Source organism: Mastigoproctus giganteus, chromosome 4 (genome assembly GCF_048544385.1).
Source record: "Mastigoproctus giganteus isolate SK-2022 chromosome 4, ASM4854438v1, whole genome shotgun sequence".
NCBI classification, from domain to species: domain Eukaryota; kingdom Metazoa; phylum Arthropoda; class Arachnida; order Uropygi; family Thelyphonidae; genus Mastigoproctus; species Mastigoproctus giganteus.
This window is the reverse complement of record NC_143578.1, coordinates 1,509,642-1,536,511: the sequence shown is the minus strand read 5'-3', so window position 1 is coordinate 1,536,511 and position 26,870 is coordinate 1,509,642. Positions and strand designations below refer to the sequence as shown.

At 37.2% G+C, this 26,870-nt stretch overlaps 1 protein-coding gene across 1 annotated transcript in view; it reads left to right on the top strand.

Annotated features, from left to right (window-relative positions):
- The window catches only part of FASN1 (Fatty acid synthase 1), a 371,433-nt gene extending 346,406 nt beyond the window's left edge, over nucleotides 1-25,027 (top strand). The window contains exons 28-29 of the mRNA XM_090372546.1: nucleotides 9,685-9,936; nucleotides 24,499-25,027. Of these exons, the coding sequence (XP_090228672.1) occupies nucleotides 9,685-9,936; nucleotides 24,499-24,612 (366 nt within the window). The 3' untranslated portion in view covers nucleotides 24,613-25,027. The remainder of the gene's footprint in view (nucleotides 1-9,684; nucleotides 9,937-24,498) is intronic.
- The last annotated feature ends 1,843 nt before the right edge of the window (nucleotides 25,028-26,870 follow it).

The window sequence follows — 26,870 nt, the reverse complement described above, 5'->3', positions numbered from 1 at the left end:
GATAGGATATTATGATGTGGTTACAAAGGAACTGGATGCAAAAAATAATTTTGTTATCATATATTTGGATTTCAGGAAAGCTTTTGACACTGTTGTGAATGGAAGACTATTGTACAAATTGTTGCAGAATGGTATTAAGGGTAAGTTGTTACAATGGATAAAAGGATGGTTAAGTGGGAGAAGACAGAGGGTGGTAATCAATGGGTGCTGCTCTTCGTGGACTAATGTTATTAGTGGAGTCCCACAGGGTTCGGTGTTGGGTCCTCTGTTGTTTTGTATATTTATCAGTGATATCGATGAAGGTATATCAGGCTTAGTGTCGAAGTTTGCAGACGATACAAAGGTTGGCAGACGATACAAAGGTTGGCAGGGTTATTAATGACAGTAATGGCACTGTGCTACTGCAGCAGGATCTAGATAATTTGGGCAGATGGGCTAAGAAGTGGCAAATGAAGTTTAACCTTGACAAATGCAAAGTACTGCATATGGGTAGAAGTAACCCCTGAGAAACGTTCCAACTGTGTGGTACTACACTTAAGGTGGTAGAAAATGAAAAAGACCTGGGAGTAATTGTGCAGTCAGATATGAAGTTTTCTGAGCAATGCAGACAGACTGCCAGGGCAGGTCATGGGGTTTTGTCAATGATATATAGGAATTTTGCTAGCAGGGGGAAGGAGGTGACTGTCCCTCTCTATAAGGCAATGGTCAGGCCACGCCTTGAGTACTGCGTACAGGTCTGGAGTCCTCATTTTAGGAAGGATGTAGATTTACTTGAGCATGTACAGAGAAGGGCAACAAGATTGGTGAGGGGAATGAAGGGATCCTCTTACCAGGAGAGGCTTAAGTTCTGCAAATTGCAGTGGCTGGACACTAGGCACCTGCGCGGTGATCTGATTGAGGTGTATAAGGCCTTGAATGGGTTGAGCACGCTGAATTCTGATGGGATCCTTCCACTTGTTCTGATTACGAACCTAAGGTGGCACAAATTCAAATTACGAAAAGACAGATGTAGAATAGATGTGCGGAAATTTGCCTTTTGCCAGCGGGTGGTTAATTGATTGAACAAACTTCCATCTGTCATTGTGGAATTTGACAGGTTAAATAAATTTAAGGAGGAACTGGACAGGCATTTGGAGGGAATGGTGTGATTTTTTTTTTTTTTTTTTTTTTCATTTTGCCTGATGCTGCATAAGCTCATACACTTGCTTTCTTGAATTACATGCTACTACTACTACAACCACTAGTTCCTGTGGGACCAGAGCATTCTACCTTGGGGGTTGCCGCTGTGTTGTGTGATGAAGAAGTGCAAGCTCTGGCATTGATGTGGGCAGCTGAGAGCTTGATGGGTACCTCAGTTTAGTTCCTTTGAGAGCATCCACCCTGTCCTTCAAGCTCTCATATAGGCCTACAACAACGCTGAGTTGTTGCCTGATTTCGTTACACTCCTTGTATCGTGCACACACAAAGACAACCCCCATGGCAATATTATGTCCCGTACCTGATTGCTCCACAAACATCGTGCAAGCAGTGCATTTTAAAAGGCTGTGATTCAGAGGGCAACTGCCCCCCTCTGTTCTGTTCTGAGCCACAGCACTCCCATTAGCTTGAGTCTTTTGCTTTGCTGCTCTGGTCTGAGTCATGATTCCGACTTACTATCAATAAAATTTTAATTTTAGCATTAGCATTAGCATTAGTAGAGGCATTTGATGCAAGAAAGCAAGCTTATGCAGCATCAGCCAAAAAAAAAAAAAAAAAACCCACAGCCTAAACTTGTATCCCAACACAGTTATAACAGTATATATATATTTCAGTATCAAGTATTAATTATCTATGAGGTTCCTTTATATAACTTCCATATCAAGTTATGTATTAATTAATTATGTTACGTTTGTAATCTAAGTCGTTATATATATTTAGTTAAAAGTACAATTTAATTGACAACAAAGTTTAACAAGTTTAATAGATTTTACTGATTAATGGACAATATTATACTATACTATACTAATGCTATCTAGTTTAGAATATAACGTATCATATGACAAAGGCGGCAAGTTACGAACGGTAAATATATGGATACTTAAATATTAATTAACTTCCAAACCTCACTGTTTCAATTCAGAATAAACTAATGATCCTGACTAGGTCTATAAGCTACTTATAGAAAATAATTTGATGCAAAAAATATTCAATAAAGCGGCTAAATATGGCTAAAAAACGTCTCGTTCAGCGGAGTTGCAACTTGTAACACGTGGATTTGATACCCTTACCGATACCTTTATGCAATTACAAGGCCGAGTAAAGAATAAATACACTAGATTAATTATAAAATCACAAAATAATGCTATACTACTAAATTTAAATCAAAAGTTTTAGAAAAACAATAATTTCAAATCAATAAATAAGAAAGATCCACTTAGCGGCTTTGAACACATCTGGCTCCCACTAGCCTCGTCCACTAGCCCAGCAATAATAATGCCTAGCAGTAATAATGATAAATGGCTGGAAGTCAAGAGAAGAATAAATTTTGGATGGATAGCATTCAGGAAATATAGTCAGATACTGAGGAGCAATATCCCAATTTGTCTGAAACGTAAAATAATGAACTGATGTATACTCCCCCCCCCCATGACTTATGGAAGTGAAACGTGGGCACTCACCAAAAGAATGGAAGAGAAGCTGAGAACTACACAGTAAAGAACAGAAAGAATTATATTGGGAATGAGACTCTTAGATAAGAAAAGAAACACATAGATTAGGCAGAAAACATGTAAAGAACATTCTTATCAAAACTAAAGAACTAAAATGGTCTTGGGCAGGACACATAGCTGGAAGACATGATGACAGATGGACTAAGAGAATAACAAAATTGTACCCAAGAGGAGCTAGAAGAAAACCTGGAAGACAACAACAGAGATGGATAGATGAAATTCATGAGTTTGTGGGTAGCCAAATGGATGGCCATTGCACAAAACAGAAGGAACTGGAAAGTTGCATTAGAGGCCTTCATCCTGTAGTGGATTGATAATGGCTGATGATGATGATCTGATCACACAATACACACCAATCTGTATCTGTCTCCAGGAAACATACCTTAAACAGCAAGATACTCTCAATATCAGGAACTATTAAATGCATAGAAGAGACCGAATAACTGAAGGTTTAACCCATGGAGTTGCTATTTTAGTAAATGACAGAATACCAACACAGAAAGTGCACATAAATAGCCGATTAGAGGTGGTAGCAATTCGTATAGCAGTAGGATCCCTATTAACGATATATTCAGTATATGTTCCACTAAGAGAAGATGTCACGTTTCAGATGCATTATTACAACTACCTTCCCCTCTCTGTTTGATGGGAGATATGAATGGTCACAATCCCCTGTGGGGATGTTCAGACTACAATAGAAGAGGAAGAATCATTGAACAACTACTGGATAACCACAACCTCTCTCTTGCTTCTCAACAGGGGCAATCACACTTACTTCCACTTTCAAACTCGCACCACTACAGCAATAGACATCACCATATGTATGCCTACACTTTACACAAAATTTAATTGGGAAATATTTGAGGACCCTCTTGGTAGTGATCATTACCCAGTGATTTCTACACTAGTGGGTGACTATCCACATCATACAAGCAGGGCTCCCAGCTGGAAAATAGATAAAGCTAATTGGGAAGAGTTTAGGAGGAAAGCAGTTTTCAACACCAATATCATTGAGAAAGAAACATTAGATGTTGCACTAGCATATGTCACAGAAATCTTACAAAATGCAGGCAAGTCACAATCCTGAAGATTTCATCACGTTTCCAAAATCGCCCGAAGATGTGGTGGAATGCTGATTGTACAGAAACAAGTAAACAACAAAATAGAACATGGATTCAATTCCTAGATACCCAACTACAGAGAATCTGATTCAGTACAAAAGAATGCAAGCTATAGCACGATTCACTAGGAAACAGAGTCGAAGAAAAAGCATGGATCCAATTCACATCTATAATAAACAAGTCAACAAATGCTCACGTAGTCTGGAATAAAATAAGAAAAATGACAGGTAAATATAGAAATAAGCCATCACCAATACTAGTCTGCAATGGAATTAGTCTGACTGACCCTACCATTATAGTAAATACATTAGGTGAAACCTTTGCAAAAGCATCAGCAAAAATCTCTACCCCTTCAGAATTTCTGATAAAAAAAGAAAAAGCAGAAAAAGATAAGATCAATTTTAAATCAAAGGGAAAGAGTCCTGCAATCAACCATTTACAATAAATTAACTGTGTGAAGTTTTGTCCCTAGCCAGACTGAGTGCAGTTGGACCAGACAATATATATTACGATATGATCAAGCACCTAAACAAGACTGAATTAGAAAATCTATTGAAACTGTATAACAGAATATTCCAAGAAAATGTATTTCCAAGCACTTTGCACCATGCAATATACTAGCCTTCCCTAAACCTGACAAAGACCTAACAAATCCATGCAACTATCAACCAATAGCTCTCACCAGTTGTCTAGGAAAATTACTGAAAAAAATGATAAGAGATTGGTATGGTATTTAGAGGAAAATAACATCTACACAAACATGCAATGTGGTTTTAGACATCACAGATCTACACTAGACCATCTGGTTAGGATAGAAGCCAACATCAGAAATACATTTGTAAAATCACAACATATGGTAACCATATTTTTGACATTGAAAGAGCATATGATACCACATGGAGATATGGGATCCTACGAGACATGCACCATGCTGGACTCAGAGGCAGTCTTCCTATGTTTATCCAAAATTTCCTTATGAACAGAACCTTCCAAGTCAAAATGTAAACATCTTTCTCCAAAATCTACCAACAAGAAGGCGGCGTCCCACCGGGCTCAGTCTTAAGTGCCACTTTGTTTGCCATAAAGATTAATTCAGTCACAAACCAACTCCCTCCTTCAGTGTCACATGCACTTTAGGTCGACAACTTTAGTATCTCTAGTCAGTCCCAGAACATGAGAACAATCGAGAGGCAGTTACAATGCACAATCAGCAATATAAGTAAGTGGGCACTAGATAACGGATTCAGACTGTCAACACAACAAGCAATATGTGTACATTTCTGCCTCAAAAGAAATCTCCATCCTGATCCCGAATTAAAACTAGAGGGCCAGAATATACCAACGCAGCTGAAAGCAAAATTTCTTGGTCTAATCTTAGATAAGAAACTCACATTTGTGAAACATATCCGGCAACTACAAAAAAGCTGTATAAAACATCTTAACATACTTGAAATCCTCTCATCAACGGCATGGGGAGCAGACAGATATTCCTTATTAAACCTATACAAAGCATTAATTAGATCAAAGTTGGACTTCAGAGCCCAGTGTACAATTCAGCACGGAAAACAGCTCTGAAATGGCTGGATCCAGTTCACCACATTGCACTGCGTATAGCCACTAGTACCTATCGCACCTCTCCCATATACAGTCTCTATGCAAAAACAAATGAACCATCCCTAACACTTAGGCAACAACAACTGGCATTGGATTATGCATTTAAAATGAAATCTATGCCCTGACATCCCACTTGGGAGACTCTCTTTGATCCACATTGCAGAAATATTTATCAGAACTGTCAACAAGCAAATCCACAACGACCCCTGTGGATCAGAATGCAAGAATTTTTAGCAGTACCTAACCTTAATATTGACAGGATAGCTCACTTGCCAGTTTACACCCCTTCACCATGGGATTCACATATCCTAGTATGTGATTTCTCCTTTCAGAAATGGAATAAAAATGCAATACCTGCAACAATCTTTCAACAGTTACATGCAGCACACACTTCAATAATTATTATTATTATTATTATTATTAATAGCCATATGATGCAAGGCAGCCTGAGGCTTATGCTGCACCAGGAAAAAAAAAAAGTTCCCGAGTTACCCTGAGAGAGAGAGAGAGCATCAAAAGTAGAAGGGGGATCACCAAGAAAGAGAAGAATGATGATATCCAGCTCAGGACCCTGGGTGTGCCAAGCCCATACTCACCTGATGTGAGCCCTCGGGGTTAATTTTCTGACTATATTCCAATATACATAGATAGCTCAAAAACAAACACTTTAGTGGGAGCAGCAGCTGTTTTCCCAAATATTACATTAACATAACAACTACTGAAAGAGTGTAGTGTATACACAGCAAAATTGTATGCACAAAAAATAGCCTTAACTCATGTACAAAATATGCATTACAAAAGAAGTGTAATATACACAGATTCCTTATGTTCATTACAAGCCATGCATAGCAGAGGTACACCCAAACACCCAATCCTCTAGCACATACAACAGATACTGACTGACTGCGCTATAAATGAACAGGAGATACATTTTTGTTGGATCCCAGGACATACAGAGATTGCTGGAAATGAAGCGGCGGACAGATCAGCAAAAGAAGCCGTACTGCAGACAGGAGAAGAGAATTCTCAGTCCTTTATTTCGATTACAAGCCCGTGATATGGCATACTTGCCTGATGCAGTGGCAACAAACTTGCAATCTACAAACTGAAAACAAACTGTACCAAATGAAGCAGAAAATTGAAAACTGGGTTTCTAGCACACGAAAGTCAAGAAAAGAAGAAACAGTACTGGCCAGACTAAGAATTGGGCATACCCATCTTATATCCATCTTTCTTATTACTAGCAGAAGAACCACCACGATGCCAGACTTGTGATAGTATCCCGACAGTAAAGCATATATTAATAGACTGTCCTAAATATGCAAATGAACGCAAACAAACCTTCAAAAATGTTTATAGGACACATCACACCATTACTCTAGCAGATCGCTTGAATGATAGAGATGACCTTACAGATGTTTTCACTTTCCTTAAAAATATTAATTTATACCATTTCTTATAAGGAAGTAAGCACAAGCAACAGACTAACCGAATGAAGTATGAATCAGAATAAAAGGAGCAACAGAAATTCAAAGTAAGCACCTATGAAACACATCATACCATATGAACTGGTGCATTATGACCACTCCGTAGCCAGGTATGCAGGAGCAGCAGTGCATAGCACATGCTTCTTGATTAGACCAGGGTTCGAGCCCATGAGCCACCAAATACAAAGGATGCGGAAAGGTCAGGGAATGACCACCACATATCCCCGGAGCAATGTGGCCTTAGTTGCTAATGCTCCTAAAAAAAAATAAATAAATAGCATTATGACCAACGTAGTCCATGCACCATTAAATCCTAACACAATCAACAGTACCTTGCATTTTTAATGTTAATCTTCATTTGCCATTTCTCTGTCCATTGACCCAATTTTCTTAAATCTTGTTGCAGTAGTTCACCCTGATGACCATAGTTAACCACTCTGCCAACCTTTGTATCATCTGCAAACTTAGATGTTAAGCCTGATGTACCTTTATCAATATCATTGATAAATATTCAAAATAACAATGGTTCCAGCAATGAACCCTGGGAAACTCCACTAATAACATTAGTCCATGAAGAGCAGTGTCCATTGATGACCACTCTCTGTCTTCTTCCATAAATCTTCTGTGAATAGTTTGAGCAAGCATAATGCTGATGGGATTCTTCCTCTTGCCCAGATTAGCTACCCGAGGGGACATAAATTTAAATTGAGGAAAGACAGTTGTAGAATAGATGTGTGGAAATTTTCCTTTGGCCAGGGGGTGGTTGATTGCTGGAAAAAACTTTCATCTGTTGCAGAAGTTGACAGCTTAAACAAATTCAAGGAAGAAGTGGGCAAACTTTTGGAGCGAATTGGATGGATGAAATGAGAAGGTGTTTTTTTTGGCTGATGCTGTATAAGCTTGCTTTCTTGCATCATATGCCTCTACTAATTCTAACCATCCATTCCCAGCTGCTGCATGTACCAATAATAGCACTGCAAGAATCACTTTTACCTCTGCCTTCTGCTCTAGTCAAAATTTTTAGTTTGTGTATCCCCACCCCTAGCAGTTTTCCCACTCATCTGTTTCTGCCTTGATAGTATAGTCGATTCCGGTTATTTGGGACACATCAGGACTAGTGCATTTTGGCCCGATTAAGCGGCTGCCCCAATTATCCGAAGTTTCACGTAAATAGTTAAAAATACAATGTGCACCCCCCCCTTTTACAGTTGGTTCACTGTACAATCAAATCACGTTACGACGAATTCACCACAGTAAAGTACCGTTCACTATACGATGTGCAGTAAGTGCCGGTCATTGCAATCACGTTTGTGAATTGAATTTTAATTCTATTAAACAGCGATTCTAATTAGCGAAAATAGGAGGAATATTATCCACATGCTATAAAAGTAAAGATATATTAAGCACAAATTTACTCTTTATTACCTTACCAATTAAAAAATTAAATGATACGTGAAAATCGGAAGAATATATGTGATAATTAGAAGAATTAATACGTACTGTAATAATGTGTACATACTAACTAAACTAGTTGACATTTCTGTTCACTGACATTTGTTGGTGGGGGCTGAAATTTAAAACAGTAAAAAGATAAGCAATCAATAACAAAGGACACGGCACACACAAATTGCAAGTGAGAACGGAGTAACAAATTAGGAAGCTTTAAAAATAGGAATGAAGCGAAGATTCTGAAAATTATTTTTTTATATGATTGAAGATTCCATGGAAGTGTAAACACATTTTACCATAATAATCCACAGAATTCCAGCTGTTGGTATTACCGCAAATTCAATAAGATCGAGTTTACTGTCCGTTTATGATAGATTTCACTAACAGAAAAGCCCAATAAACAGGTGACTTCTAATTGTTTTATGGTTGTGACCTACAGAAATCCGACCGTACCACATAGTTCGGTCGGAAACAATTGTAGGGTAATCTCCAGTGTTGCGGTCTCCTGCCCCGATTAAACGGCATTTTGTCCCAATTAAGCGAAGTAAACCCTGGCTATTTTCTCGATTGGTTTTTGTTTTTTAAGATTTGCCCCAAATAAACGGCTGCCCCGATTAACCGGTGGCCCAAATAACTGGAATCCACTGTATTAGCAAATATTCTTGCACCCCTGCTATTCAAGTATATTTCATCCCTATAAAAACATTCTCTCCTGTGATCATTTAAGTTATTCTTTAGTGAAAGCAGTGTTGAGAAATTTTTAAAGCTGATAAAAAAAGAAAGAATACACAGAATATTATATCAAAGTGCTGTTAAAAATGTAGCACCGTACGTCTGATAATAAATTCCTTTGGTTGCTTCTGTGCACCGCACATATTGCACCACATGGATAGCATTCCCCTGATTGCTGTTTATAAGTAATGCAAATGCTGAAGAATAATAAGCATAGAAATTAACTCAACATGATGGAATACAGAATTTTTTTATGCATTTTATGTATTGTCTAAAAGTAGCTTCGAATAAAATCATAAGAAACTAATAAAAATGTTGAAAAATAACAAATACACCAGGAATCCATACTAGAAAATTCCTGTCTGTGGCAAAAGGAGACAACCTTCCTAGTTTTATTCTCTCAGATATTTAGTGATAATTTTAAAAAATTGAATATTTGTTTGTCAATATATTTTGCTTTTTTAAATAGATAGTATGAACCAGAGCTGTAATGCTCAATTTTACTTAATTTGCTTTTTTAAGTAAAATACTTAAGCATTTTATTAACTTTTTATGCAATGTTATGTTAATTAGATGAGAGAAAAGTTACTTCTCCAAAAGACCTATGAAGCAAGATTAAGGCTAACAGCAGACACACTACTTGAACATAAACCAGATTTGAACAGAAATGATATAAAGAATGCTGTAGATGCTTATTACAGGAGGCTTCTTATAGGATATAATTATTCAATTAGTCAGAAGTTACAGAGAGATGTTCTACTTATAAAAGCTACAAAGAGTATAGATTTTACATATAGCCTCTCCAAATTCTATGACCTTGAAAAGGTAAGTGTATTTTAAATATTTTTCCCCATGGTATCAAAAACATGTAAGATAGTTTAAAACTTCAGTTTCTTGAATTTCAAAAAAATTGGTAAACTGTTTATTTACAGAACTTGCCTGAGTACCATAAATAAATATAAAATTCCAGATAATAAATACCATTCCAGAGGTATTTGTCTCCTTGTGGTGGGTTGGCATTCAAGAATGTAAGGGTTGAAATAACCCTTACACTTTTGAGTGTCTATAATAAGAGTGGTTAAAGGTAAAGGGTTAATTTTAGGAGAGGGGACTATGACAGTTTAAAATGCGGGCATCTGTCAACTTGATAATTAAAGAGAGGGGTGAATAGTTATAAATACCTTTAAAGCAATAGTCACAGAAGACATAAATACATATATACCATTAAGAAATTATAGCAAGGAGGATGTAGAGATCAGTACATAGTAAGAGGATGATGCTCAGTTGAGCATAGTATGAGGAGAATGCCAGGATGAATAAAGAGCTGGCCAGACAATTACAGCAGAAAAAGACAGCATGGAAAGTTACAGAGTGATGAAAAGTACTTGACCCTACAAAAGCTACAAGTTGGTCTACACTAGTACTGTAGAAAAGGTTAGGCATCAAAGGCTGAGTATGAGAAGGCGCACTGGCTGAGAGAGCAAAGTATAGGGTTGAGGAGTTTTTCATATATATGAATACAAAGAAGAATAAAACAATTAAGATTGAACCCTTCTGCAGTGGGTGTAGGAAAATCTTAATGTTGCTAATGAATTGAATAAGTACTCTCCATCGATCTTTACTGTTAAAAGGCTCTTTATAATGAAGAAAGTATGTAATGAGTATGCTCAGATACATTAAATTAGTAATTTTAAAATATCATGATTGTTTATTAGAAAATCTTTCAAGCTTAAAGGCAAGTAAGGCTTCTGATGTTTGATGGCACATTTTGAGGGAGGTGACCAGAGAGTGTATTGCACCTTTAAGGTTAATTATGAGGGCATTATTAGACTCAGGAGAGATTCCTAGAGAAGTACCAATACATAAAGGCAGTTCTAAAAACAAAGTGGATAACTACAAATCAGTCAGTCTGATTTAAGTGGTTGGAAAAACTTTATAGAGGCAATAATTAAGAGTGCAATCCAGGATATTTTGATAGAAAGAGATCTGTAGGATACAGAATTTTTTTATGGTTTTTATGATATTCCCTTAACATGATTTTGTTAAAGGAAAATTGTAAAACCAGGTTAGGTAAATGTGATTTGACTAAACCTTTGCCGTTGCTATTTTTAAATGGTAACTCATGAGCTGAATGTAAGGGAATAATTTCAGGCTAGTTTATTTTTGATTTTAGCATGATATTTGACTCAATCCCTTATGAGAAGTTACTGTAGAAGCTGGAACATAATGGGGTCATGGGCAAAATTGTGAGGTGGTTTGCAAGGTAAAAGACACAAGGTTGTGATTAATGGATATTCTTCAGATTGGTGTAATAACAGAAATGGAATACCCCCCCCCCCAGGATTAGTTCTTATATGCTGTTTTTTTTTTTTTTTCTTTTTTTCATTAACAATATTAGCAAGAAGAGAGAGGGTGTGATGTCAAAATTTGCAGAGGCTATAAAGATTGGGAGAGTAGTTAATAATTAGTGCCAAGGAGCCCACCTTCATGATGGTTTGGACATGCTTAGAGGATAGTCAGAAAAGTGTCAGCTATGTTTTAATGCAGCAATATGCAATTTATTACTTCCTGAGTATAGCAACCCTAAAATAATTTCAGCATTTGGTGGAGTTAAATTAAAAACAATAGAAGAAGAAAAGGATCTGGGGGTTATAATATGAGCAGATCACTTCTGTGAGCAGTGCAGACAGGTGGGCGAGAAAAGCCTGTGCTGTCCTATCGATTTATCTAGCCATAGCCAGTAGAGAGGGGGGGGGGAATCAGAATCCTACTTATATCTCATTCGTAAAGACACCACTTGGAATACTGTCTCTCTAAAGCATTGCCCTTTTAAGGCACCTTAGAGGGGGATGTGATCGAGGTGTATAAGGCTCTGAGAGGGGATATTAAAATGAATGAAGGCAAAATGTTCAGTGTTATAAATGATTCCAAAAACTAGGGGCCATAAATTCAAATTACAGAAGAAGAGCTTCAGACTAAGATTGTAGGAAGTTTTCTTTTAACCAGTGAGTTGTTGGTTACTGGAACAAGTTATCTCCATGGGCAGTTGGAAGCTGACAGTTTGTAAAAATAAATTCTAAATCAACTTTATGGTTATCTACATAAGGGAAGAAGCACAGTATATTTTCTTATCTTCTTCTTCTTCGCCTTTTCCCACGTTATATGGGTCCACATTCAATGTTCCCAATTCACACTTTACATCCTCTTCTCCTCTAGTTGGATTAACTTCTTAGCCGGAACACATCTATTGGTTTTGGCATAGTTTTTACGACCAGATGCTCTTCCTGACGTCAACCCTAAGCATTTATCCGGGCTTGGGATTTAAGCTGCCAATCTACTAAACCTGCCGCAGCCATATAAATGGAGTAGCTCTTATTCAGTGATGAAGCTTCATCGTGATGTCACAATTTAATAATTTTACACAATTTATGCCAAATTTCTAGTCACCACTGAACAAGCAGGTGGCACTGCTGTGTATTTTCTTATCTATTTTTTATATATTTTATTTTTTATCTTTCTTTATATTTTTAATGTTGTTTTTATGTTTTTTTATTGTTTGTTTATTATTATTTTATATTTTTATTTATCTTTTATTTATTAATTTATTTGACCGGTGTAGCAAATACCTGTGGCTTCCTTACATTGTATGGCTAAAACTAATACTAATCTTGTGACTTGACTTTGAGATGACAGAAGGCATAGAAAATTAAAATCTATAATAAGTTTACAGCATGAACTTATAGAAATTATATAGCTACACTCTTGTGTAACTTAATGTGAACTGAGAGATTTTTGAAAGTTACATTTATTTCTTAATTTAAATTTAATTTAATTTTAAAAATACACTTCATAATATTAAAAATGACATTCTCTGACATTTATAACCATCTTTACTGAGCCATGGAACCAGTCAGATTTTTGCAAGTTTTATTTATTTTTGGATCATGAAAACACAACTTTATCACAGCACAAATCATCTTCTTTTTCATTTTACAGGCCAGTTTTTAAAGCTTGTCCTTTTAGATACTCCATAGATTTTCAGTGGAATTGAGAATCTATAGAATGACCCAGAAATTTCCTCTACGAGGGAATTTCTGGGCCATTCCAAGCTTTATATTGTTTCTTTTAAAAAGAAAATTGCATGACTTATTTGAATGAATGGCAGGGGGCTCCCAGGCCATTCCAAGCACCTTTGTTGCTAAAATTAGTATGCATTCATCATCCCATGTGTAGATAAAAGGGATCCAATAACCTGTTATGAAAAAGAACCTAAAAACATTTTTTAATTGTTATGTGTAAGTCTCATTCCCTGCACTTCGATGTGGCTTTCATCGGAAAAGTGAAAACTTTTCTACAGTCTTGTTTAGTACAGTTTTTATGCCTGTTGGCCCAGTTCAGTCTTTTTTTCTTCAAGCTTATTTCAAATGTTGCTCTTTGATTGACTTATGAACTCTCCAGCCAACCTTTAAAAGTCTGATGGCTTGATGAATTGTGTATTTTCACACCAGTTACTGTCAAATCCTTTTGTAAGTCAGAACTGGTCATATGAGGGTCTGTTTTGCTTGTATTGCTGTTTGTTTTGTTTTTTTTTGTTTTTTTCCACCACATTTCCCCCTTTTTTTTTTAGGTGAAATTGAACCTGTCTCATGATTCAGCTTGATTATTTTGCTTATCCCAAACTAACTTTAAACTGTTCTGTTATCCCCCTCATGTAAATGTAAAGTTACAATCTTAAACCATTTTCTAGGGGTGAAATCCATTTTTGTAATGTATTATTTTAACCTAAAGCACTTCTCAGGATTTCTATTTAAGAGCAGAGCTCTCTTTATAAATCATTCAGTTCTTATTTAAAATACACTTATAATGACATCAAACAATCGTCTAAAGAAACAAATGAAAATACAGTTATAAATATCTGTTAAAAGTTGATAAAAGACAGTATACCAGAATTCTCATTTTATTCACATCAGTTTTCATGAGACTGTATCATAATGGTAATTCATTAACCACTAATTAACAACTCACCAGCCAATCTAGTTTAAACCTCTTCTGTAATTTCTGGTGCACTACGGCCATCGATGCCAATGCACCTAAAAAATTCCTAAACAAACAATATGCAATTTCACTTTTACTCCCTAGTTCTGAAATCATTTATAGCAGTTAAAACTTCACCCTCATTTATTTTACTTTCTTCTCTGAGAATCTTTTACACCTCAGTCAGGTGTCCTCTAAGGTATCCCATATCTAAGCCCACATGTTTTGAAGTCTTTCCTCATATGGATATATCTTTGATGATCTCACCAGGCAAGTTGTCCATCTTTCGATCCTTTTAAGAAGCTTGGATGCAGTCTCCATACTTGATCATAGTATTTCAAATGCAGTTGTACAATTACTTTATACAAGCGTTTCCCAAACTTTTTTAGTTGCGGAATACTTTTCATCTCACACTAAATTTACGGAACACAAGTTTGTGTCCCATAACATATAAAACATATAAAATATTAGTAAATATTAGTAAAGATTAGTATTAGCATTAGCAGAGGCATTTGATGCAAGAAAGCAAGCTTATGCAGCATCAGCCAAAAAAAAAAAAAAAAAACCCACTTCCACTTCACCCCTCTGTTCGTTCAAAATACCTGTCCAGCTGAGCCTTAAACTTATTTAGGCTATCAACCTCCACTATAAGGGATGGAAGTCTGTTCCACCAACCAACCGCCCGCTGGCTAAAGGCAAATTTCTGCACGTCTATCCTACATCTGTCTTTCCTCAATTTGAATTTATGCCCTCTCAGGTGATTATTCTGAGCTAGAGGAAGAATCCCATCAGCATTGGGCATGCTCAAACCATTCAAGGCTTTATACACCTCTATCAGATCACCTCGCTGGTGCCTAGTCTCCAGACACTGTAATTTGCAAAACTTAAGCCTTTCTTCGTAAGAGCACCCCTTTGTTCCATTCACTAATCTTGTTGCCCTTCTCTGTACTCGTTCCAGCAGCTCTACATCCTTCTTGAAATGAGGCCTCCAGACCTGTATACAGTACTCTAGGTGTGGCCTGACCATTGCCTTATACAAGGGAATAATCACCTCCTTATCCCTGCTGGAAAAATTCCTGTACATCATTGACAATACTCCATGAGCTACTCTTGCAGCCCGTCTGCACTGCTCAGAGAACTTCATATCTGCCTGCACAACCACCCCCAAGTCCCTTTCATTCTCTACCACTGTCAGTGTAGTACCACAGAGTTGATACGTTGCTCTGGGGTTGCTGTTTCCCATGTGTATTACTTTACATTTGTCAATGTTAAACTTCATTTGCCACCTCTCAGCCCATCTGCTCAACCTTTCCAGATCCTGTTGCAGCAGCTTAGTGTCAGTAGTGTCCTTGACAACCCTGCCAACCTTTGTATCGTCTGCAAACTTGGACATTAAGCTTGATATACCATCATCAATATCATTTATAAATACAGAAAACAATAATGGACCCAACACTGAGCCCTGAGGGACTCCACTAATAACATTAGTCCACGATGAGCAGTGTCCATTGATTACCACTCTCTGTCTTCTCCCCCTCAACCACCCCTTTATCCGTAGCAGCAATTTGCCTCCAATGTCACACTGCTCCAATTTGTGTAGCAGTCTTCCATGTGCAACAGTATCAAAAGCCTTTCTAAGATCCAAGTATATAATATCAAAGCTATTCCCTGCATCCAGTTCTTTTGTGACTGCATCATAATATCCAATCAAATTGGTCAGGCAAGACTTCCCCTTAACAAAACCATGCTGTGTCCGAGCTATAACTGAAGTCTTGTCTAAATGATCCTGCAGTGCTTCTTTAACCAGTGCCTCCATTAATTTTCCTGGAACAGAAGTTAAGCTCACAGGTCTATAATTACTTGTGTCAGCCTTTGATCCTCCTTTGTGAATTGGGGTCACATTTGCACATTTCCAGTCTATGGGTACCTCCCCTGAGTCCAAGGAAGCTCTCATAATTATGGCTAAGGGTTTGCTTACTTCCTTTGCTGCCTCCTTTAATATAACTGGATAGATCCCATCCACCCCGGGTGCCTTTCTTGTGTTTATCTTCAATAATTTCTCCTCCACTTTACTCCCAGTTATTTCAAGATTCTGTAGCTTACTGCTAGAGTTGAATACACCTCTGGCATTCCCCCTCGCTGAATAACTCCTCATGTGTGAATGTCGATGCAAAATATTCATTTAGTTTGTTAGCTACTTGAGCAGGGTCATCAACAGTTGACCCATCAATATCAAGTGGACCAATCTGATTCATCCCCTTCCTTCTAGAGTTTACATAAGTAAAGAACTCTTTGCTATTTTTCTTTGCATCCCTTGCCAAGGATTTCTCGTAATCTGCCTTCGCCTGCCTAACCTCCTTTGTAACTTGGTTGCATATCAACTTGTATCTATCATAGGCTTCTGTGTCATGTGTTAATTTGTAAGTATCCCATGCATTTTTCTTCTCTGCCATATGCCTCATTAGTTCATCTGACATCCATTTTGGCCTAAACCTTGAACAATATTTCTTAGTTGGTATGTAAAGCCTAGTAGCTTCCAAGATTAATTCTTTGAATGCTTCCCATTTTGAATTTGCTGTTGGTAACATCATCAGTTGGTCCCACTGTATAGAATTTAAATACTGTCTCAGTCCATCGTAGTCGCTTTTACGGAAGCAATAACCCTTCCCTTTACCCCTAATGAGTTACCTCTTTGAGTAAATCCCACTTCAGCACACTGTGATCACTGCCACCTAGTGGTTCATTTATCTGCAGATTCTTAATGCATGAAGAATTACTGCTGATAATCAAATCAAGAGTATTACTCCCTCTAGTTGCCTCCCGAACATGCTGACGTAGAAAACAATCATACAACAAAACTACAAAAACCCTGCTAGTGTGTGAGTGACCAGCCCCCAAATTCCAGTCAATATCTGGGAAATTAAAATCTGACATTATAAGACTCTCTGATTTACTGGCCCACTCTATTTCCCTGTACAGTTTCTTATTATACTCATCAGAGTCATTAGGCCTATAGCACACTCCTACTCTCACTTTTGATCTCCCAATGCTTATGTCACACCAAACAGACTCAACACTGCACTGTCCAGCGATGTCGACTGCCTTCACTTCCTTGGTTTTTATGTGTTTCTTAACTAATAGCATAACCCCTCCCCCCTTCCTATCCTGTCTATCCTTTCTGTAGACGTTGTACTCCCCAAATTCCAGTTCTGCATCCCTTATATCTGTGTGACACCACGTCTCTGATATCCCAACAATATCTGCCTTTGGTGCTTTGAGCAATACCTCAAATTCATCAAATTTATTTACTAAACTCCTAGCATTCGTGTACACGCAAGATTACGATTTCTCGTAATCTGCCTTCGCCTGCCTAACCTCCTTTGTAACTTGGTTACAGATCAACTTATATCTATCATAGGATTCTGTGTCACATGTTAATTTATATGTATCTCATGCATTTTTCTTCTCTGCCATATGTCTCATTAGTTCATCTGACATCCATTTAGGCCTGAACCTTGAACAATTTTTCTTAGTTGGTATGTAAAGCCTAGTAGCTTCCAAGATAAGTTCTTTGAATGCTTCCCATTTTGAGTTTGCTGTTGGTAACATCATCAGTTGGTCCCACTGTATAGAATTTAAATACTGTCTCAGACCATCATAGTCGCCTTTACGAAAGCAATAACCCTTCCCCTTACCCCTGATGGTAGTTACCTCCTTGAGTAAATCCCACTTCAGCACACTGTGATCACTGCCACCTAGTGGTTCCTGTATCTGCAGATTCTTAATGCATGAAGAATCACTACTGATAATCCAATCAAGAATATTGCTCCCTCTAGTTGCCTCCCGAACATGCTGATTTAGAAAACAGTCATCCAGTAAATCCACAAAAGCTTTGGTAGTGTGTGAGTGAGTGACCAACCCACAAATTCCAGTCAATATCTGGAAAATTAAAATCCCCCATTGTAAGACTCTCTGATTTACTGGCCCACTCTATTTCCCTGTACAGTTTCTTATTATACTCTTCAATGTCATTAGGCCTATAGCACACTCCTACTCTCAATTTTGATCTCCCAATGCTTATGTAACACCAAACTGACTTGACACTGGCATCAGCATCAGCAAACATTCTAGCACCCTTTCTATTTAAGTGTATCCCATCCGTGTAGAAGCAGTCTCTCCTGTTAACAAGTACAGACCAGCTGAAAAAAATTCTATCCCTTGAGTCTTGCACAATCTTTCCAGGAAGTCTTCCTTGCTACCTGCTTCCACTGCTTAGCAAACTTTTATGTCTGACCATATTATAATCCCTTTCTTCCTCCACAGTTCTTAATTCAACCCCACCCAGCAGTGTGTAAGTCATTTTGGGGTTGCTGTTCAAAAACGTAAAATCTTGCATGTTGCTGCATTAAAACATATCAGCCTCATATCTGACGATGATATCTATATAATTCCTGTAGTTTGAAGGTTAACCTTTTAAGCTATTATATTAAAGGAAGTTTTTATTGCAACGGTATTGGTAAGTATTATAATTTTTAATTTGAATATCTTTCTTCATTATAATTCACATTCATTGTCCCTGTTATATGCATATGTCAACTTAGAGTCCACTGCCAGATAAGAACTTTGCAGTAATGGAGTTTAGCAATTTGGAATAACAAAAGTATCAAAAGTTCCATCCAGTACTGTGTTTTTAAATTGAGTAATTTCTAATGACTTCTTTTTAATGTAATGGCTTAGAAATAGTACACATTTGTAGACTGGCATATGTATTGAACAGAAGAACAAGGAACTGTAAACAAGAAGGCACAAAAATGGAAAAAAGAGGAAGTAGTCTAATGCAGTCAAAGGCAGCTAGTGCAAAACCTATGCAGAGAATGGAAAATAAAGTAAAAAAAAAGGGGGCGAGGGGAGATAGAGAGTGATAGAAGGGGGACAGAAGGTAACAACAACAAAAAAAAGTATAATAAGAGAAAAATAATTACAAAATCAATAAAATAATTAGAAAATTGACGAAATAAGGATATTGCCACACAACTTGAAAAACTGCTCACCCGTCAAGTGTCAACAGCTAGGATTGCAAGCAAAATAACAACGTGTGTCTTCATTTCTGATATAAACCACAAGCCAAAGGATAAAAAGCATAAACATAAAAGAAAAATTAGAATAAAATTTTTTGTTACTAAAATATAATTTTGTTACCAAAATAAATGAAAATAAAATTTTGTGAACAAAATAAAAAATTTTTACAAGGATTAAAAGGTAGGGGGTTGAAAATGGCTTGTAATGGCTTTATATATATATTATTAGTTTGCATAATCGATTAGATTTTAGCATATAGTTTAATAAATACTTTAGTGCAACAATGCCATTGTAAGTATGCCAATTGGACATTATACGTGCCTGTATATATATATATGTGTGTATGTGTTTTTCTTTTAATGGTGTTTGGACATATAAGTATTATTGTGCATACAAATCTGGTAATCAAGTTATCCCAACAAGGTTATCTTAATTCAGCATGGCCTATACATATTAATTTTAAGAAGTATATTACTATATAATAATGAATTTTTCATTACACTTTACTGATGAATTTTCGTTACCTTCAGCTAAAATTATATTAAAACTAATGGTTAAGTTTATGACAATACTAATTTTAAATAACGATACATTTACATATGTACATTTGATGAATTTGAGGTATTGCTCAAAACATCAAAGGCAGATATTGTTGGGATATCAGAGACGTGGTGTCACACAGATATAAGGGATGCAGAACTGCAATTTGGGGAGTACAACGTCTACAGAAAGGATAGACAGGATAGGAAGGGGGAGGGGTTATGCTATTAGTTAAGAAACACATAAAAACCAAGGAAGTGAAGCCAGTCGACATCGCTGGACAGTGCAGTGTTGAGTCAGTTTGGTGTGACATAAGCATTGGGAGATCAAAATTGAGAGTAGGAGTGTGCTATAGGCCTAATGACTCTAATGAGTATAATAAGGAACTGTACAGGGAAATAGAGTAGGCCAGTAAATCAGAGAGTCTTATAATGGGAGATTTTAATTTCCCAGATATCGACTGGAATTTGGGGGCTGGTTACTCACGCACTAGCAGGGCTTTTGTGGATTTATTGGATGATTGTTTTCTACATCAGCATGTTCGGGAGGCAACTAGAGGGAGTAATACTCTTGATTTGATTATCAGCAGTGATTCATCATGCATTAAGAATCTGCAGATAAATGAACCACTAGGTGGCAGTGATCACAGTGTGCTGAAGTGGGATTTACTCAAAGAGGTAACTACCATTAGGGGTAAAGGGAAGGGTTATTGCTTCTGTAAAGGCGACTACGATGGACTGAGACAGTATTTAAATTCTATACAGTGGGACCAACTGATGATGTTACCAACAGCAAATTCAAAATGGGAAGCATTCAAAGAACTTATCTTGGAAGCTACTAGGCTTTACATACCAACTAAGAAATATTGTTCAAGGTTTAAGCCAAAATGGATGGCAGAGAAGAAAAATGCATGGGATACTTACAAATTAACACATAACACAGAAGCCTATGATAGATACAAGTTGATATGCAACCAAGTTACAAAGGAGGTTAGGCAGGCGAAGGCAGATTACGAGAAATCCTTGGCAAGGGATGCAAAGAAAAACAGCAAAGAGTTCTTTACTTATGTAAACTCTAGAAGGAAGGGGATGAATCAGATTGGTCCACTTGATTTTGATGGGTCAACTGTTGATGATCCTGCTCAGGTAGCTAACAAACTAAATGAATATTTTACATCGACATTCACACATGAGGAGTTATTCAGCAAGGGGAATGCCAGAGGTGTATTCAACTCTAGCAGTAAGCTACAGAATCTTGAAATAACTGGGAGTAAAGTGGAGGAGAAACTGTTGAAGATAAACACAAGAAAGGCACCCGGGGTGGATGGGATCTATCCAGTTATATTAAAGGAGGCAGCAAAGGAAGTCAGCAAACCCTTAGCCATAATTATGAGAGCTTCCTTGGACTCAGGGGAGGTACCCATAGACTGGAAATGTGCAAATGTGACCCCAATTCACAAAGGAGGATCAAAGGCTGACACAAGTAATTATAGACCTGTGAGCTTAACTTCTGTTCCAGGAAAATTAATGGAGGCACTGGTTAAAGAAGCACTGCAGGATCATTTAGACAAGACTTCAGTTATAGCTCGGACACAGCATGGTTTTGTTAAGGGCAAGTCTTGCCTGACCAACTTGTTTGGATACTATGATGCAGTCACAAAAGAACTGGATGCAGGGAATAACTTTGATATTATATACTTGGATCTCAGAAAGGCTTTTGATACTGTTGCACATGGAAGACTGCTACACAAATTGGAGCAGTGACACTGCTCATCGTGGACTAATCTTATTAGTGGAGTCCCTCAGGGCTCAGTGTTGGGTCCATTATTGTTTTCTGTATTTATAAATGATATTGATGATGGTATATCAAGCTTAATGTCCAAGTTTGCAGACGATACAAAGGTTGGCAGGGTTGTCAAGGACACTACTGACACTATGCTGCTGCAACAGGATCTGGAAAGGTTGAGCAGATGGGCTGAGAGGTGGCAAATGAAGTTTAACATTGACAAATGTAAAGTACTACACATGGGAAACAGCAACCCCAGAGCAACGTATCAACTCTGTGGTACTACACTGACAGTGGTAGAGAATGAAAGGGACTTGGGGGTGGTTGTGCAGGCAGATATGAAGTTCTCTGAGCAGTGCAGACGGGCTGCAAGAGTAGCTCATGGAGTATTGTCAATGATATACAGGACTTTTTCCAGCAGGGATAAGGAGGTGATTATTCCATTGTATAAGGCAATGGTCAGGCCACACCTAGAGTACTGTATACAGGTCTGGAGGCCTCATTTCAAGAAGGATGTAGAGCTGCTGGAACGAGTACAGAGAAGGGCAACAAGATTAGTGAATGGAACAAAGGGGTGCTCTTACGAAGAAAGGCTTACGTTTTGCAAATTACAGTGTCTGGAGACTAGGCACCAGCGAGGTGATCTGATATCGGTGTATTATTATTATTATTATCCGTTTATTTCCATAAGGAAACCACCCCGGGACGGCAAAGTGCCAGGAGGGTGCTAAGAACATATCAGGGTACGAGATACTACGTGCAGTGGGTTACATATACTGAACACGTAGTCTCGTCCCGAAATATTATATACACATTTTATGTTTAATATATATAGTATTTACACATTGATGATTCTGTACATACATTATACAACTGATATATTTACAATTCACTAATAATTCCATCTATAAATTACATATTTACATAACTGTTACAGAAGGTATATTTTTACAGTCAACAAATTATTATTGTTCTGAAAGCAGAAAGTTTCTCTTTTACTCTAAATTCTTTGGTACTTTGCAGCCGATTCATATTTTGGTAAGTCTATACGAATCCTGGAAGATCTCTTTCCGGTATGTTGCATCCTCACACAGTATAAAGCCTTGAATGGTTTAAGCATGCTCGATGCTGATGGGATTCTTCCTCTAGCTCAGAAAAATCACCTGAGAGGGCATAAATTCAAATTGAGGAAAGACAGATGTAGGATAGACATGCGGAAATTTGCCTTTAGCCAGCGGGTGGTTGGTTGGTGGAACAGACTTCCATCCCTTGTGGTGGAGGTTGATAGCCTAAATAAGTTTAAGGCTCAGGTGGACAGGTGGACAGGTATTTTGAATGAACAGAGGGGTGAAGTGGAAGTGGGGTTTTTTTTTTTTTTTTTTTTTCTTTTTTGGCTGATGCTGCATAAGCTTGCTTTCTTGCATCAAATGCCTCTACTAATGCTAATGCTAATATGTTATAATATAGAATATTCCATCACGTGGCCGTCAATGCCCTACTTCTTCGGGGGCTTTGAGTGGATTGACAACCCATCTGATATAATGTCTCATACCTACCCGTTTCTGTTGTCCCTATACCAATTTTGCCATTTTGCTATATTAATTTAATTTTCAAATTTACATTTTAAATTTAAAATATTTCGTTTACTTAATTTTTTATATTAGTTTAAATTTTTATAATTGTTCTCTACAGCAAACTGTGATAGGGGACACAAAGCCCAACGGGTAAGTATCTGATATTGTGAAGGCTCTTACCCACTGCTACTGTCCTAAGAAAGTTGTAGATTAGAAAGAGGTTATTTCCCGCCTTCTAATTGTTATATAGGTAGCAAAGCTTTTTACTGCGCAGTCGCACTTACTTTATACTACGTCATGATGGTGCATTAGCCTCAGGCCCCGACATCCTATGCTAATGTCTGCCGTGTGTGTGTGGGGGGTGCTTCTTTGGTTGTTGGGTGGTTGATTTTAAGTTTGTCTTATTATAATGTATTTATATGAGTATTTACATTTGTTTTTACCTTTGTATTTACATATGTTTTTACTGTTATTTGTACATTTGTTTCTACCTTACCTCGGACTGCGCTGGTAACGCTTTTCTAAGGCATAACAGCGTGTACATGTCCTAAGGTATGGCTATATACATATATACAGCCTCTTACTAGGTGATATTTTCTAATAATTTTATAACATTTTTATCTTATTTTTATCTTATTTTTATCTGGAGGTGGGGGGGAATTTTTGCTGTGGGTTGTAGTGCGGTCAGACAACACGCCTCGTGTGAGCGCAAAAAACCGTATAAACATGGGGATTAAATTTATTTATTGCTTTGGTATTTTTAGAGTATTTTCAATGACTGTATATGGGTCGACATTAGGGTGGTTCGTTCTAAGATTTGTGTGTATGGCTGCTTTTATATGATACCTGCTGTATTGGGTGGGTATTTTATTTATGTTGAGAGTTTTAATGAGTTTTTGAATGGCTACCTTTACACTATTTATATTGTTGCATATTTTTAACAACCTGTTTGTTTGATTTCTGATTGATTTCTCATACATGGAAATACAATCTTTGTTGCTGTAACCTCTTTCCATGCCGACTATCCTTTGACAAGTACTAGTATGCCTGCTACGTCTCAGAGCATTGAGAGAGGGGAAACAAGAGAATGAGCATAACCTATCCTAAACAAACAAGCAAGTCAGTGGTGGATCCCAACTAGAAATTTTCAATATCTCGAAAACAATTCACTTAAGGACTACTGTTTACTAGGCTTTTTTGTGCATATTGTGGTCTGTACAGTTCACCTTTAAATTACTGACCATCACTTTTGAAACACCCTGTATATATATATATATATTGCTTTCATTGCATTTCATGAACAATGAATATGAGATAATTATAGTCATTAACCATATTATGAAATAAATACATATTATTGTTAATCTTTTTTTAGGTATGTGAAGGAAAAATTAAAACATATACTGTTGATGGAGACCATCATTCATTCCTTCAGAATAGTGCAGCAGAACAAGTGGTCGATATCCTGAAAAGGGAACTTAATCTATAGAAGTGAACATTACCTTTTTTTTGTGAATTGTGCACTTAAATATTTTAAACTTTTGGATTGTTTATTTTCACTGTGTCATCATTCTTCAGTACTGCTCTTTCTTTCATACAAATGAATGTCATTGTAGATGCCTGAATGTTCCTAATGTGAACTGACTTGTCAGTTCTTTTTATTGTGCAAATGTAAATTGGTAATTTGTATTCATTTTTTAGATACATTATTCATGACCTAATATTTAATATTCCACAATGAACTCATTGTGACCGATGTGAGCTAAGGTGTCGTAATTTGGAAATAATAACATTAATATAAATGTGGAAGGCGTACTTTAGTTTTTGTAAAAAAAAAAAATCAGAGACCCTGTAGAAATAAGAGAAATTATTTTGGTCTCCTCTTTCATGTACAGTTTTATTTTTCATCACGGTGGTAGATCCAAAGAAAAAAATGTAATTATAAATCCTTGGCCAAATAGTCAATGTATGTTGTAATTGTTAATGTTTATTAAATGTTGTTTTCAGTAAACTGACCCCTCGTGTATTTTGTGTTCTCATTCACTAATAGCTTCAAGAATATTTTTTACATCTGTATATACCTAAAGCAATAACAGACTTGCTACTGATACTAATTATCGTTTACCTGCATGAGAATTATTGCTTTTTTTGTTTTGCCATTTTTTTTTCATTTACCTTCTGTTTTTTTGATAGGTAAACAAATCATTCTCATCTAATCAAACAATACTAGTGTTATATAACCACTTGATATGAACTCTTTGACACCTTAATATTTAATTTTAGCATTAGTAGAGGCATATGATGCAAGAAAGCAAGCTTATACAGCATCAGAAAAAAAAAAAGAAAACACTTCCAATTTCACCCATCCATTTGCACCAAAGGTTTGTCCAGTTCTTCCTTGAATTTTTTTAAGCTAGCAACTTCCCCAATGACAGATGAAGTCTGTTCCAACAATCAACTACCCAGTAGATAAAGGAACTCAATTTGAATTTATGCCCCCGCAGGTTTGTAATCTGAGCAAGAGGCAGAATATCATCAGCATTGAGCCTGCTCAAACCATTCAAGGCCTTAGAACCTCAATCAGATCACCTCGCAGGTGCCTAGTTGCCAGATGCTGAAACTTGCAGAATTTAAGCCTCTCATGGTAAGAGAAGCCCTCTGTTCCTCTCACCAATCTTTGATGTCTGTCTGTTTGGTACACTGCTTTTATCACTTTCCATATTGAATTTTAAAGCAAATGTCTGTATAGATTCTTTTTGTTTTTTATTATCAGACAGTCGGTTGGCCAATTTTAGGAGCTGTTAATAAAAAAGTTCAAGTAACATGTTTTCTTTTTATTCCACTTTTCAATTTTTTAGAACCCATAATTATATAAAATATGTTAGCTTATGTACATATATGCATATGAAGAAATATGCAAATTAAGCAATATAAGTAGTAACATGCATTAGCATTGGCATTTGATGCAAGAAAGCAAGCTTATGCAGCATCAGCCAAAAAAAAAAAAAAAAACCACTTCCACTTCACCCCTCTGTTCGTTCAAAATACCTGTCCAGCTGAGACTTAAACTTGTTTAGGCTATCAACCTCCACCACAAGGGATGGAAGTCTGTTCCACCAACCAACCACCCGCTGGCTAAAGGCAAATTTCCGCACGTCTATCCTACATCTGTCTTTCCTCAATTTGAATTTATGCCCTCTCAGGTGATTTTTCTGAGCTAGAGGAAGAATCCCATCAGCATTGAGCATGCTTAAACCATTCAAGGCTTTATACACGTCTATCAGATCACCTCGCTGGTGCCTAGTCTCCAGACACTGTAATTTGCAAAACTTAAGCCTTTCTTCGTAAGAGCACCCCTTTGTTCCATTCACTAATCTTGTTGCCCTTCTCTGTACTCGTTCCAGCAGCTCTACATCCTTCTTGAAATGAGGCCTCCAGACCTGTATACAGTACTCTAGGTGTGGCCTGACCATCGCCTTATACAATGGAATAATCACCTCCTTATCCCTGCTGGAAAAATTCCTGTATATCATTGACAATACTCCATGAGCTACTCTTGCAGCCCGTCTGCACTGCTCAGAGAACTTCATATCTGCCTGCACAACCACCCCCAAGTCCCTTTCATTCTCTACCACTGTCAGTGTTGTACCACAGAGTTGATACGTTGCTCTGGGGTTGCTGTTTCCCATGTGTAGTACTTTACATTTGTCAATGTTAAACTTCATTTGCCACCTCTCAGCCCATCTG